The sequence below is a fragment of the Phoca vitulina genome, unplaced genomic scaffold (assembly GCF_004348235.1).
Source record: "Phoca vitulina isolate PV1807 unplaced genomic scaffold, GSC_HSeal_1.0 scaffold13, whole genome shotgun sequence".
NCBI lineage: Eukaryota > Metazoa > Chordata > Mammalia > Carnivora > Phocidae > Phoca > Phoca vitulina.
This window is the reverse complement of record NW_022589716.1, coordinates 44,550,913-44,566,994: the sequence shown is the minus strand read 5'-3', so window position 1 is coordinate 44,566,994 and position 16,082 is coordinate 44,550,913. Positions and strand designations below refer to the sequence as shown.

Below are 16,082 nucleotides of genomic sequence, written 5' to 3'. Positions count from 1 at the left end.
CCTGGCTTTGCTGGCTGCAGTTTGTGGTGTTAGAGTCATTTGGCGGGGGGCATGGAGGGGAGGTTTACAGTGATTCAGTGCTTACAAGGCTAGAATGTCAATATCAAGAACCTGTCGGGGGAAAAAGCAGGTTTCTGACTCTAAGGAGACAGCCAAATGTGATCACATCATATCCAGGTTAAAATCCTTCAAAGGTGGCCCAGAGACTGAGTCCAAATCCTTCCCACATCCTAGAAGAACCTGACACGAGCCAGCCCTTGCCCATGGCTCTAATGTCACTGCAAACTAGGCTCCCTCACTACTGTCAGGCTCCAGCCACCATTCTGCTCTGTTCCTCAAAGCCAGCTAGGGCCTGCCTGCCTCAGGGCCACACAGCCCATCTTAACAATCCGGGGCATTTCTCCCCCCACGCCCCATCTTCACCTGCTGGCTCCTGCTCATCCTTCAGGCCTCTGCTCAAGCATCCTTCCTAGGAAAGTCTTCCCCAATTAGATAGCTAAGGCTTCCCGCTACATCTGCTCACTTCTCCTAGTGCAGCTTTACTGCTTGTAATTGGGCTGTGACAGAGACCACAGTCTAGTGTCCATCCTCTCCCACGCTGTCTTCTCATCAGCTGTAGCCTCAAGGCCGGGCCTAGCATCTGGCACAGGCTCACCCCCCAGTAAACATGTATTGATCAGACCAAGATCCAGGGTCACAGCTCTAGGTCACTACAGTTATGGCAAAGAAACCTGGTACTCCAGCTTGCTTGCTTACCTTTAATTTTAGCTTTGCAAAGACCTAGAAATTCTAGGAAAAATAAAAAAGTCTGCAAACCCACACACCCTCATCTCTTTGGGAGATGCTGGTTGTGGTCCAACTCTCAATGCACATATGGGGAAACTGAGGCCCACACAGGGTGGGAAGCCAGCCTTGAAGGGGCAGCACTGGGGAGGAAACTCAGGTGCCCGAGCTCTCAGTTCAGGGCTCCTTCTACCACACTTTGCCACTTGCCAGAACGGGATGCCCCCAGCAACCAAAACGGAACCGTGGGCAGGGGAGGAGGGCAGGGCAGGAAAAGGCCAGAGCTGAGGCAGAGGCCCAAACCCACAGTTAGCTGGGGGCATGGAGGATTAGCAAGCTCGGCCAAGCTGGAAACTCTGTCAGTATCACTGAGCTCAAGGGCACATCAACACAGATGAGGCATGCCCAAGTTATTCCACACGATGACTTAAAAGTCGATTAACAAAGACCCCAGAGTGGAAATCATGGTTGTATTCCAAAGCGATGCCTCGGCAATTTGAGCCATCGCCACCCAGGTCTGGTATGAAATACAGGCCGAGGAGTGGGGTCTGGGAAGCACCAGGCCTCCAGTTTTGCCGAGGATGATTCACCCTGGCTTATTCCTTTTCCCTCAATGAAAACGCATTTAAAAATTCGAGAGAGAAATGAGAGCTTTCTTTGAAAACTGAATTCGAGGCTCCAATCTATTCCTCCTGCTGTCAGGGGCCGGCGCGTCCTTCATGGCACCAAGAAATTACACGTTGCCCTGGCGGCTGATAGACCCATGCAGGGGAATGCACGGAGGGCTTTTTCTTGTTCTTTTTGTCCTCCCCTTCAAAAGGACCATTTTGCACATTTTAAACAAAGACATAAAATGGCGAGGGGAAATCAATTCTGTCTTCCACTTGATTTCCCAGAGGCTGGACGTCTGGCCACATTCCGGATGACAGACGTGGAGGACCGGCATCAATCTGCCATCCGCGGAGAGGCTGCGTGCCCCGACCTGCCCCTCTGCTGGCATACAGTGGCTCACCTCACCCCTGCTGAGCAACGCTTCAAGCGAGAGCATACCGGGCCACCTGGGAGAAAAACCGCTCTTGGAGAAGGGGGACATTTGCCAGGCCGCTGGTGGCCGAGCAGGGACTGGCCTCACTGCCAACTCTGGACTGTGCCCATCTGCTTCTCGTGGCATTTTGGACCCACTTGCTTCTTGACTGACATTCGGGGGGGAACGTGTATGAAGGAGAGGAGGAGGGGACACTCCAGGCCCAGAGTGAGTTCTAATTTCTAAGTGTTGAACTTCAGTAAGAAGTGAGAACTTCAGGGCATACTGAGCCGAGAGGAAAGTCCTGTCATCTCTTCGGGGACGATGAATACATTACTGCTCATTAAGACCCTGGCGGTGGAGCTGGAGGTGGCTCTGCTCGTGAGCGGGCTGACACCGTGATGTCCGCTCGCGCCCACCCGGCCCCGAGCTTCTGCCCGCACCGGCTCGGCTCCGAGCTTCCCCGGGCCCCCATACGCTTCAGGCTTGTCCCTTGACAGGTGGCATTTATAGAAGAGTAAGGACCCTATAAATACTTCCAGACGTCACAGGAGCCTTCAGCTCCCATTTCCTATTATAGAGTGCCTGTCAATGGGGGGGGGCATCAGGCCGCGCCATGCAAGTGTTGGGGTCCATGCCCCCAATGAGATGTCCCTGAGACCTGCAGGGGGTGACCACGAACACAGGGAAATCACAGGCATGGGGAAGAGCCCTGGCTTGGAGGCTGGATGAAAATCCATCCAGGGACCCCAGCTGGCCTTGAGGCTTCCTGCCGGGCCAGGACTGGGACAGGTACCTCTGGGAAAAAGCAGGACACACTGAGTTCAAAGCCTGTGGCTGCCCCCTGCTACTCTCCCCATCTTCCTTCCTGATGCACTTGTCGAATATACAATGTCGCCATGCCTGCCGATGCATCACAGGACGGAGGAAACGGAGAGAAACACTGTGGCTCGTGATTTGTTCACCACTGACTCCCAGTACCTGGGCCGGCACCAGTCTTTGCAGAATGAATGCATTACTTAAAGGTACGAGGTGCTTGGCACACAGTGGGCCGTTCCCCCTGCCTTTCTAGTCACATGGGTTCTGCATGCCGGACTTGATTTGAAATGGAAAGAATGGGTGAGAAGAAAGAAACTCTAAGTTTAAATCAGGTAAGCACTCCTAGAGAAAAGCCAGCCAAAAATGAAATAAAGGCCCCTCGCAGAGAGTTTTGGGGTGTGTGTGAGCAGAAATCAGCACAGCCCTTCATGCATTGTGTGGGCAGACTAGCCCCATAATGGCCCTGGCGTGTGAGTACCACAGCTACCTTCCAGAGACACTCAGAAGCTGAAACACACCCAGGAGCCATTCTTACATCCCGAATGTGTATCAATAGGAAAGAAAGAAACATTTTCTATGAGCTAATTGAAGAACCGCTGTGGGCTTTCTCATCTCTGTGATTAAGGGAAATGAGAATGTTGCTAATTAGCAGCAGGAAAATGCCAAAGAAATGTGTAAATGTCCTTCAGAAACAACTGTCTGAGAGAAGCTGCTAGGATCTGTCACCGATTGTCAATGCTCCATGAAAAATTCCTCCAGCAGGTTACAGAAGAGGCAGAGGGAACCAGAACCCAATCTCCATCTCGAGGTGCAATGGTCTCTGCACAGGCCCAAGCCGATGGGAGGCAGAGACCCCAGGGGTCAAGGTGCCTCCTAAACACCCCTTGTGGGGTCTGCCCCATGGGAGGTTGCTGGTGCTTCCCATAGTGCTTGGCTTGTCCTGGGGATCGTGCCTGCCCTGGGCGCTCTGTCCCACTCCACAAGAGCCATGGTGGGATGAGACACATGAGCAAGGGCCAGCCCACAACCAGAGAACTGCTGTGGCTCTCGCTGGGACCATCTGTAGAATGGGGACACAAATACTTGTCTTGACTGGAGAAACCTAGCATCTGCTGCTGACAGGGATGGCACAGGGATAAACCTAGAACTGCAGCATTGTGGGACTGAACAGGGGCTCGAGGTCTGGGGAAACTTGGCCCTGATGTTTTAATCCTGAGTCTTCCAGACAAGTGTCCCAGCTCCTATTTGGCTGCCTCCAGAGACAGGGCACTCACTATCTATTGAAGCAGCCCAGTCCAACACGGGCTCTTAGAAGCTCTTGTTCTTGGAGGAGAGTTCTCTCTCTGGCTGCAGGCCCATCCTCCAGGCTTACTCAAAATGTAAGGTGCGAAGTAAATGTGAGTAAAGGGGTCTCCAAGTATTGTTGGCACTGTACACATTTTTCTGAACTTGAAGCTTCTCTCTTCTTGACAACCGGGAGTTTTTTTTTTTTTTTAAAGATTTTATTCATTTATGTGAGAGAGAGAGAGAGCATGAGAGAGAGAGCACCAGCGGCAGGGAGGGGCAGAGGGAGAAGGAGAAGCAGTCTCTCCGCTGAGCAGGGAGCCTGACACGGGGCTCGATTCCAGGAGCCTGGGATCGCACCCCGAGCCATAAGGCAGACGCTTAACTGACTGTTAATAACAGGGGAGTTCTTTTTTAATCCCCAGAAGTAAAGCAAAGCAAGGCATGTCTCAAGCAGTCAGAATTATTTATGATTTGAGCTTTTCCTTTTAATATGAAAGATGTGACAGTGAACACTCATTTACATGGCAGGAGGGATGGCCAGGGAATTATTCTTTCTTTTATAAAGGGAACAAAAATGCTCTGGGGACCGCTTCCTATGATCTCAGACTTCTAGCAACCCTCATGCTGCCTCTAACAACACACACTTGTTCCCAGGTGCTAAGAGACAGTGTTTTCTTGCTCTGATTTATGGCAACACACCTAAGCGGTTCTGCCAGTTGAGATTGCTCCTGGGAAGAAGAGGAGTATTACGACATGCTTCCTCACCCTTCACCGAGGGACTGAACCAGGAGAAAGCCTCTCCACAGACAGGTAAAGACCAAGGCCAATCACTGGAGGGATGTAAAAAAATGTGAAAACAAAACAAATAACCAAAAAGCAAAAAACCTGAATCGTCCTATAAAGACCCAAGCTACCAAAATGGACTCAAAAAGAAACAGTGTGAGTAGACCTGTAACATACGAAGAGACTGAATTAGTAATCAAAAAGCAGCCCAGGAAGGGCAGATCGTGTCCCGATGGCTTCACTGGTTAATTCTACCCAACATTTAAGAGTACTTATTACCAATTCTGCTCAAACTCTTCCAAAAATAAGAAGGAACACTGCTAAGTCATTCTGTGAGGCCGATGTTACCCTGATACCCAAACCAGATGAAGAAATCACAGGAGAGAAAAGCACAGACAAGTATCTCTTAGGACTATGAACATAAACTCAACAAAATACTAGCTAACATATTCCAGTTACATGTAAAAAGAATTATATATCATGATCAAGAAGCATTTGCCCCAGAAATGCAAGGTTGGTTTAACATCTGAAAGGCAATTAATGCAATACATCTTTATCAATAGAATAAAAAACAAAAACCACATCATCATTTCAAGAGACACAGAAAAAGCATTTGACAAAATCGAATACTCTTTTGTGTCTGTGTGCGAGGAAGAACAGGGAGGAGATAGCTAGAGGGTATGGGTTTCTTTTTGAGGTGATGAAAATGCTCCAGAACTGTCCATGGTCCTGGATGCGCCTGTCTATGAGTCGACTAACACCACTGACTTGAACACTTAAAATAGGCGAATTGTATGGTATGTAAATTATACCACAATAAAGCTGGTATTAAAAATAACAAAAGGCAGGGAAACAGAAATCAAAACCTTGATGAGATACCACCTCACACCAGTCAGAGATACCACCTCACACCAGTCAGAATGGCTAAAATTAATAAGTCAGGACATGACAGGTGTTGGAGAGGATGTGGAGAAAGGGGAACCCTCCTACACTGTTGGTGGGAATGCAAGCTGGTGCAGCCACTCTGGAAAACAGTAAGGAGGTTCCTCAAAAAGTTAAAAATGACCCAGCAATTGCACTACTGGGTATTTACCCCAAAGATACAAATATAGTAATCCAAAGGGGCATGTGCACCCCAATGTTTATAGCAGCAATGTCCATAATAGCCAAACTATGGAAAGAGCTTAGATGTCCATTGACAGATGAATGGATAAAGAAGATGTACACACACACACACACACACACACACACACACACACAGGAATATTATGCAGCCATCAAAAAATGAAATCTTGCCATTTGCAACAACATGGATGGAACTAGAGGGTGTTATGTTAAGCGAAATAAGTCAATCAGACAAAGACAAGTAAGTACCACATGATCTCAATGATACGTGGAATTTGAGAAACAAGACAGAGGATCATAGGGGAAAAGAGAGAAAAATGAAACAAGATGAAACCAGAGGGAAGACAAACCATAAGAGACTCTTAATCTCAGGAAACAAACTGAGGGTTGCTGGAGTGGAGGGGGGTGGGAGGGATGGGGTGGCTGGGTGATGGACATTGGGGAGGGTATGTGCTATGGTGAGCGCTGTGAATTGTGTAAGACTGATGAATCACAGACCTGTACCCCTGAAACAAATAATACATTATATGTTAATTAAAAAAATAACAAAAGGTGGGGTGCCTGGGTGGTTCAGTTGGTTAAGCGTCTGCCTCTGGCTCAGATCATGATCTTGGGGTCCTGGGATAGAGGCCCACACTGGGCTCCCTGCTAGGTGGGGAGTTTGCTTCTCCCTCTACCCCTCCCCCTGCTCATGCTCTCTCTCTCTCAAATAAATAAAATCTTTAAAAACAAACAACCCCCCCCCCCCCGCAAAGGCAGGGTGCCTGGGTGGCTCAGTTGGTTAAGCATCTGACTCTTGGTTTTGGCTCAGGTCATGATCTTGGGGTCATGGGACCAAACCCTGTGTTGGGCTCCGTGCTGAGTGTGGAGTCTGCTTGAGATTCTCTCCCTCTCCTTCTGCCCCTCCCCTGGCTCTTGCATTTGCACGTGTGCTCTCTCTCTCAAATAAATAAATAAATAAATAAATAAAATCTTTTAAAAAACAATAAAAATTTTAAAAATAAAAATAAATGGCAGCTAGCGGCACACAGTGGCTGTCCGTTAGACACAATCTCTGCTTTCCACTTTGCCACAGTCCCCACCACTCCCTACTACTCTCTGACACTAAAAGTAAGCATCAGGTGCCTTCCTGGTATGTTCCTCATCCCTGGGAACCCTGCTTGTGTCCCTCGTGTACTTTACACTGTCCCACTCCAGAGGCAAATAATTTTGTGACTCCCTGTGTCAAGACAGTCAGTGAGTCACAAACCAGAGAAATGGACTCCTGGAGCGTCCAAAGGCAACTGCAGAGCTGCAATTTAATGACGCTGCTTGGGTGTCATGTCTTTGTTTGTGGCTGCCTGCATTTATGACTTACAGTAGTGGTCCAACACATTCCACAGTAAGTTTATTTTGAAGAAAGTTCAGTTTGCATGACTGCAAAATAACTCATTGTGCAGATATGCAGACGTTTAGGATATTGGTGTTTGTTAGGTTTTACTCTTTGCTGTAACTATGGGGCTATTTTTTTTATTGTTATGTTAATCACCATACCTTACATCATTAGTTTTAGATGTAGTGTTCCATGATTCATTGTTTGTGCATAACACCCAGTGCTCTATGCAATACGTGCCCTCTTTAATACCCATCACCAGGCTAACCCATCCTCCCACCCCCCTCCCCTCTAGAACCCTCAGTTTGTTTTTCAGAGTCCATCGTCTCTCATAGTTCGTCTCCCCGTCTGATTTCCCCTCCTTCATTCTTCCCCTCCTGCTATCTTCTTCTTTTTTTTTTTCTTAACATATATTGCATTATTTGTTTCAGAGGTACAGATCTGAGATTCAACAGTCTTGCACAATTCACAGTGCTTACCAGAGCACATACCCTCCCCAGTGTCTATCACCCAGTCACCCCACCCCCCACTCCAGCAACCCTCAGTTTGTTTCCTGAGATTAAGAATTCCTCATATCAGTGAGGTCATATGATACACGTCTTTCTGTTTGACTTATTTCACTCAGCATAACACCCTCCAGTTCCATCCACGTCGTTGCAAATGGCAAGATCTCATTCCTTTTGATGGCTGCATAATATTCCATTGTATATATATACCACATCTTCTTTATCCATTCATCTGTCGATGGACATCTTGGCTCTTCCACAGTTTGGCTATTGTGGACATTGCTGCTATAAACATCAGGGTGCACGTACCCCTTCGGATCCCTACATTTGTATCTTTGGGGTAAATACCCAGTAGTGCAATTGCTGGATCGTATGGTAGCTCTATTGTCAACTTTTTGAGGAATCTCCATACTGTTTTCCAGAGTGGCTGCACCAGCTTGCATTCCCACCAACACTGTAGGAGGGTTGCCCTTTCTCCGCATCCCCGCCAACATCTGTCATTTCCTGACTTGTTCATTTTAGCCATTCTGACTGGTGTGAGGTGGTATCTCATTGAGGTTTTGATTTGGATTTCTATGGGGCTATTTTTAAAAAACAAAAAGATTTAAACAACTCAAATGTTCTACAAAGAGAGAATGGCTAAGTACAAACGACTACATAAAAATAATCAGCCAGCCTAGGGGCACCTGAGTGGCACATTCGGTTAGGCGTCTGACTTTTGGTTTCAGCTCAGGTCATGATCTCGGGGTTGTGGTATCGAGCCCTACATCGGGCTCCAGGCTCAGCATGGAGTCTGCTTGGGATTCTCTCTCCCTCTTCCTCTGCCCCTCTCCTCTGCTCTCTCTCTCTCTAAAATACATAAATAAATCTTTTAAAAATCTATTTTTTAAAAATCAGCCAGCCTACATAGCAACATGGGGGAAAAAACTTAGGGTGCAACCCCTGAAAAACACAGAATGCTAAATTCTTCCATACTGTGGGCACAGCTGAGTCAGTATTTGCCAGAATAGGGAGAGGGTCAAGAAAGGAATATGGAAGAACAGAAAAAGCCAATATACCTTTCAAAAGCAATCTTCCTTATCATTGTTATAGTGCTACTTATATAATCATGTTTTAATTAAAAGATTGACAGACATGAAACCACTAGTTAATAACTAACAGTGTGGGTAGTTTGTAGACGTGGAACGAAAGTCACAAAGGTAGCTCACAAGCGATGAAAGTTTCACAAACGATGAATCGCAGACTCTAAAGACCTTGCTAATTGCATCCGATGTGATTAAGTGCCTACTTTGGAAATAACCACTCTGTTAAACCTAAGGCCACCGGATGAGGAATTGCAGGAAGCGTGGGGACAGGGCCCGCACTCACCATGGCCACGCCCCTGGCCTCCTGGTAGACCACCTTGATGATGTCTGCGGTGCTGGTGTTGAGGAAGAAGTAGCCAGAGCCTTCTCTGATGTGCAACTCGGTCTGCAAGGAGGGGTCAGCCTGGGTGTCAGAGGCGAGGGGGCCCCCGTGGGCCACGCCCAGGTAGCATGGTGGCAGGGAAAGGAATCTATACCTGAACACTGGGGTGGTTGTAGATGGTCACCTCCTCCGGGCTCACCCTCACGTCTTCCACCAGGATGAGTTCTATGGAGGCCGACACGGGCATGAGAGGGTCGTACTGTAGGGGCAAGGCAGTGCCATCAGATCCAAGACAATGGGCCAACCCTGGGCCAGCCCACGGGCTTCACCCCTCTAAGGGCAGCACTAGAAACTCCGGGTCCTGGCGTCACCCCAGAGTACTTGTTATGTTGGGGACACAGCCCCGGGAAAACCATCATGCTCCAAGCCCAGACAAGAGGCCACATCCCTTTGAGACATCCGGTAATTCTGCCAAGGCCGGCACCCCACCCCACCTGCCAGGCCCCGTGAAGCAGGCAATTCACCACCCCCCAGGAAAGCGGGGGCACATAGCAGATGACCAGCTGCAGAGCCGTGTGTGAGGGGCCGGGGCTTGGGCAAGCAGCAAAGGCGCTGAGTGGAGGGGCGTCCTCACGGTGGGCTCCCAAGGGAACAAGCATGGCCCCTGCCCCTGTGGGTGGTGCACGTATCCGAGCACGTGATGCTGCCACGTGTACCTTAAGGGAGACTGTTGGACCCGCCCCAGCTCGGACCTGCCATGTACTCACGTGCTTGAGCACCTCCCCTGTGCCCAGCACTGTGCTAGCCCCCGGGGGTCCCATAACTGCCCTCGGCAATGATGCAAATTTATTGGAGGTCAGGATTAGAAGGGAAAGTAAATGAAGGACTTGTGTCAGAGCTTAGGGGGGGTTGTGAAGGCAGTGAGGGGCAGGTTAGGGATGGGGGGGAATCTCAGGTGAGCAGACACCAAGGAAGTGAAGGTGTGGGTGGTATCACTAGAGAAAAGCCCACAGGCCAAAGAGCCTAGGTGCCAAGGCCCTGAAGGGGGAGGCCCATGAGGCCACCCAGAGCCAAGGGACTCCCTGTGCAGGTGGGGACAGATGACCCAGGGCTTGAGCCACCAGGGGCATACAGGTATACTCCTTGAGGGCCACCTCCCCCCAGGCCAGCTTCAGTGCTGCTCCCACTGGAGTCCCATGCCCTCCAAATGCTTCCCTTGCTCCCCACTACCCAGGAGACAACTTCAAGCTCCTTATCCTGGCATTTAGGGTCTCCTGGAACCCAGGCCCACCTTCTCCTTCCAGCCATCATCTCCTGCCTTCGTCCTATACAAAACCCAAGTTGACTGCTGCCCCTCCCTCACCATGGGGTGGGGATCATCCAGGCAAGACCCCTCTTGGGGAGCCCTTCTCATGCCCCCCTCATATGTACCCACTTGCCACCCACAAGCAGTGCTTCTGCGGGAGGGCCATGAGATGCTAAGGGAGATAAGATTCAATAGGCCTTGACCCAAGTGTATTTAGATGGTGGCAACAGTGTGTATGTGGGGGGCATCTATACCATGCCGGGGGGCGGGGGGGCAGGTACTCGGTGCCTGGGCTCAGGGACCACTCTGCAGACAGGCTGACATTGTGGCTGGGACTAATGAGTGGGAGGCCACCGGGTGGGGAGGAGTGAAGGGAAGGAGGGGGATGGCCTTCTAGGCAGTGGGGACTCTGGGTGCCAAGTCACAGAGGCCCGAGCCACTGAGGCACATCCTTGGGTGGGATGTGAGGTCAGGGCTGTGCGGGAGAAGAGGCAGGACAGATGAGCACGAGGGCTCCCAAAGCTGTGTGCAGGGGCCACGAGGTGCCAGGGCCAGACTGACTGCCTTTAAGTTGGATCCCACCAGCTGCCTGAGTGCCAGGCGTGGGGGATGGGGGTGTGGAGGCAGGAGGCCAGCGGGAAGGCGCCCCAGTTCACGTGAGCCCATGGCACTTGACTGGGGATGGGCTGGTGAACGGAGGGGGCTCGGGGGCTCGGGACGCGTGGACAGCGGGCAGGACGTGAGCAGGAGCAGGCGGGACACCCTGCCCGGGGCCCCGGGGAGATACCGACTGCTCCACCCTGGCCGTGCTGAGGTAGGACTGCTGGTAGCCCGTGGCGGTGGCGGAAATGGCTGTGGTCCCTGATGCCTCGTGAACCGAGATGGCCTGCAAACCTGAGTCCAGGGAGAGAACGGATGTCGGGTTTTTGCCCCCCTTGCTGCCTGTGAAGCAGCCCCTCCCTCCTTCCGACTTGCAGTTTTAAATCTCTGGTCCTAAAAATACATAAGCGAGTTTGTTTCAACTGTATGCACCGTAAGAATTACCAGACCCTGAGCAAAGTGCCACGGTGCGGCTTCGGGGAGCTGCGCTGGCCGCAACTTCTGGCTGCCCACGGGTCTGGGAAGGCACGTGGCTCAGAGCCACAGGGGTCTCGGAGGCTGGTTGATCTGTGCAAGCTGGGACGTGACACTCCCCTGCCCTGAGCCCGAGCCTGTCTGCCCAGCCCTGAAAGAGGGATCCAGTGGGGTCCACAGTTGCCACCAGCCCCCCTCAGTGCCCCCTCCGTCCCCCTGGGGTCTCACTACACTCTGTACTCCTGGTCTGGGTCATCAGGCTCCCCACCCAGCTCACCGTGCAGCTTCCGCTGGCCGCTCCCATCGCCCCGGGCCACCAGCTGCATGGGCAGCTCAAGCTTGATGCTGGCCAGCGAGGGCCTGGTCGACTCCCACTGGATGCTCAGAGAGCTGAAATTGTCGAATCTGCGGCCCTGCTGGTCGTAGGCGGCCAGGTCCAGCAGGGGGTTGCGGTGGCTGGAGACCGGAACCTGCAAGAGGTAAAAGTCCCACATCCTGGCCAAGCCCAGAACCGGGCACAGCTGCTCCTGATCGCGCGGGGCACCCTGGACCTGGCTGGCTGCCTTCAGGGCTCCCCGGGCCTGGTGATGAGGTGGGCCAAGTCACTAATTATGCTGCCCAGCCGTCAAGATGCCTCGTAGCCCTGTCCAACATGGCCTTTTACGCCAGTCCGTGGTTCTCAAGGGGGAAAAAGTTTGCTCCCCCAAGCATGATCCTGGCGATGTCCGAAAGCCTTTTTGATGATCACAACTGTGGGGCGGGGGGGAAGGGTTGCAATGGGCATCTAGTGGGTAGTGGGCATCAGGGATGCCGCCTAACACCCCACAATGCACAGAACAACCCTCAAGAAGTAAGGATCTGGTCCAAAATGTCAGGAGTGCCAAGGTCAGGAGACCCTGCCCTAGAGCCCACCCCCTCCCACCACCACCTTAGCCAGGCTGCTCTGCTTCCTCTCTGGCCTTACCTTCCCAAATCCTTGCCACCTCCTCCCTGGCCCATGGACGCCCAGCTCCTCCAGCATGACCCCCGCCCCCAAGGGTTTAACAGGAACACCAAGTACAACCTCTAAAATGTCCCAGAGTCATTCAGCTTGCAAAGCTCCTCTTGGAGCCAAGTTCTCACCTGATCCTTAAATATCCCAGTGAGATGGGAGGAGTCATCCCCATATTAAGGGTGAGGAAGCAGAGTCCCAGGGAAGAAAACGAACAAATCAAAGGCGACTTGGGAAATGAACGGTACACCTTCAGGGTTCAGTTCCAAACCCTGAATTACAACCACTCTACCACTACCTCTTGCTCCCCAAGCAAATCCACCCCTTAGAACCCATGCCAAGCCGGCCTCATTCCTCCCAGATACTGGTTCATCCCCTCCGCTCCCTGCCCAGATGGCAAGGGGGCAAAACAGGGACCCTAAGCACATAGACATCTGAGTCCCACTGCCTGGACTCAAACCTCGACCTCTCACCACCCAGGCAACTGCCCACCTCCCAGAGCCTTACTTCCTCCATCTGTGAAGTGGGCATCGTAACAGAACCCACCTCCCAGGACTCCATTTTAAGTAAGGGTCGTATGAGATCATTTTAAAGAGCCCGGCTCACTAAAACAAACATGCAAGTCGGGAAATGGGCAGTCACTTGCAGTGGTCACCAGTGTGTCCGGTTCTCTGTCAGGCACGGGTCCAGAAGCCAGGGCTCTACATCTTGGGCCCCTGCAGTTAGGAGTGACCATGTCACTCACTTTGACCGGTGAAAGGGGAAACTGACTTAAAATGCCTCCAGGGCAAAGCGACCTGCCAGGCTCTCCTTCTCTCTGGCCATGTTCCACATGGTGGCTGTCTCACCAACTGTGTCTCGGAAGGAAGAGAACAGTGACATGAAGCCTGGTCCCCCACCACCATGATGCACATGTGGCACGAGGGAGAAGTGAACTGTGCTGTGGGAAGGCACTGGGATCTGGGGGTGCTTGTTACTGCAGCCTAGCCTCACCTATCCAGACTGAGGCTGTCCCTGAACTCCTGACGGGTGCCAGGAGGGCTCTTCCCCAGCTCCTTCTAGCTCTCTTGCCCCCAAACACTGAACCAAAGCATGCTGCATATTTTAAACTCAGGTCAGCATAATCCCCTGGAGATGCAAAGGATCTTTTAACAATTCTGGATTCGAGCCAGGAGCTGTTGACTCTGGGCAGGGACAAGAAGTGGCATTTTCTAGATGCCCCACTCTTTCCTCTAGAAGCAACCTGGGTGGAAAACTAATGCCCTTCCCTCCCCCTGTGCTCCCAGGGAAGGACATTAACACCCTGTGCCAAGCATGCTTGGATCTTTCCAACGGGCATTTGGGGCAACAATATTATCCCCATTTTACAAACAGGAAGGCCGAGACTCAGAGACATTCAGCAACTTGCCCAAGGTCACACAGGTTTTGGGAACGCTGCCGGTCTAATTTTAAAGCCTACAGGCCCTCCCCTGTGAGTGTGCAGCCTCCCCTGACTGTGTGGCCTCTCCCCGTGCACCAGTCGGGCGGGGGCTCCACGCAAGCCCTGACTAATCAGTCTCCCGGTACGCAACGGGTGCTCAGCCGCAGTGAGCTGAACACAGGGCAACCCGAGCCGAGGACTGGGGTCAGGCCGGAGTCAGGCTCCACTTTGTCACTCTGACCCGTCAGCTCCCTTCTGGTGTCTGGCCTCACCCATAATTTACTCTGCAAACACATCTTGGGTGGCCTCTGGCTTTGGAGAGGTATAAAATTAAATTGATACTACACCCAGGATGCGTGGCAGGGATATATCTTTCTCAAGGTCCCCTAGTGAGATCATAAATCGCAGGGGCCATGCCCGAGCGACTCACAGCTCCGAAACTCCAGGCCTGATGGATGGCCCAGCGATTCTGTGTCTGAGGTCCATTATTTCCTGGCGAGTGAGATCTATGACACGCACAAGTCCATTCAGAGCCGTGCTCCTCTGCCTGTCATCTTTCAGTCAAGAGAGACAACCTGCGCTGACCCAGAGGCCACAGCCAACAGACGGCCAGATACAGCTCACTTGGCAAGTGCCCAGCGTGTGAAGACAAGATGCCCATCGATCTGCCTGTTTTTTTTCCTTTGAAAATGAGAAGGTTTGGCCAGCCTGGGCTTGAAGGGGCTGGAGCTGAGAGGGGCAGGCTGTCCTGCGGAGGGTCACCTGCTCTCCAGGTCAGTACCCCCTGGTTCCCCTACCGCCAGCCCCCTTCCTTCAGCAGCACCCCACTTGGCTTCTCTGGGCATTTGGGCCTTCAAGAGTCAGGGGCAGAGGGGCACCTGGGTGGCTCAGTCATTAAGCATCTGCCTTTGGCTCAGGTCATGATCCCAGGGTCTTGGGGTCGAGCCCCGCATCAGGCTCCCTGCTCAACATGGGAGCCTGCCTCTCCCTCTCCCACTCCCCCTGCTTATGCGCTCACACACACTTTCTCTCTCCTCTCTGTCAAAATAAATGATAAAATCTTAAAAAAAAAAAAAAAAAGAGTCAGGGGCAGAAGACACAGGAACGAGCACCCTGCGCCCTCATTTGTCCATCACCTTACTGACCTCCTACCACGAGGAGGGCTCTTTTCTAGAGACTCGCAAAGAAGGAAATAAACACGTAAATTCTACAGCATTGGATGATGTTAAGAGCTCAGGGGCAGGGAGAGAAGGGAACCAGAATATGAAATGTTGAGGGAAGGGAAAAACTTTCGGTAAGGTCTAAAGACTGAGGACACCCTTCCAAGGGGTAACATTTGAATAAAGTACCCTCAAGAGGTGAAGGAGGCAGGGAGGGAAGCCTGGGGGCACAGGAGAGGAGAGAAGTCAAGCCAGAGGGAACAGCAAGTTGGGGATGCATACAGGGCATGTTCCGGGGTGCTCACAGCATGACGGGGCATCCCAGCACGGGTGGAGCAGGTGGGGGGAGATTAATTGGGCCCAGGACTCAGGGACTGCAGGTCACAGAAGGGGATTGGCTTTTGCTCTGGGGGAATGAGAAGCTGCTGGCCAGGCCTAAGCAGAGAATAAGGTAAGAAGTGTAACATTTACCATTCTGAACACCTTCGGTCTACTCACGTTTGTCCCCTATAATCCTAGGAGACCGCTGTCACCCAGGTCATTCAAGGAGGAATTCAGAGCCAGCCATCAGTCCCTATTGATGTCAGCTGCTGTCTGACTCCTGGCCTCACACCCAGTGGACCAACAGGCCAGGTTTTCCAGAAGAGTCCAGACATAGCATGACTATATTCTTTAGGGATAATGTGCTAAATACATGAAAGTGATTTAAAATGTGAAGCTTTCAGGACTTTCATCTCAAGAGCCCCCAAAATCAGGGAGAAGAATTAAGTCCTGAACACACAGATTTTCAGCTTGGGAATGACAGCCATCTGCTCCTTGCCACCAACACCCGGGCCGGAGCTAGGGGTGAACACGGCTTTGTGGTGATAAGCCCCTGGAGGAGCTCTAGGCTCAGAGCCGGTTCTCCTCACTTGTCGAGAGGAAACAGGTAGGTACACCTTGGCTGCCGTGGGTGGGGTGGTGGGAGAGTGCGCGGAGGCTGGGCACAAAGAACCCTCACTTTGTGCTGGATGCTGTCGAGGCAG

At 51.8% G+C, this 16,082-nt stretch overlaps 1 protein-coding gene across 1 annotated transcript in view; it reads right to left on the bottom strand.

Moving 5' to 3' along the window:
* NUP210 (nucleoporin 210) overlaps positions 1-16,082 on the bottom strand; it is a 109,564-nt gene that overhangs the window by 31,483 nt on the left and 61,999 nt on the right. Inside the window, exons 17-20 of the mRNA XM_032412013.1 lie at positions 11,764-11,956; positions 11,200-11,306; positions 9,261-9,365; positions 9,068-9,169 (exon numbers count right to left, since the gene is read on the bottom strand). Of these exons, the coding sequence (XP_032267904.1) occupies positions 9,068-9,169; positions 9,261-9,365; positions 11,200-11,306; positions 11,764-11,956 (507 nt within the window). The remainder of the gene's footprint in view (positions 1-9,067; positions 9,170-9,260; positions 9,366-11,199; positions 11,307-11,763; positions 11,957-16,082) is intronic.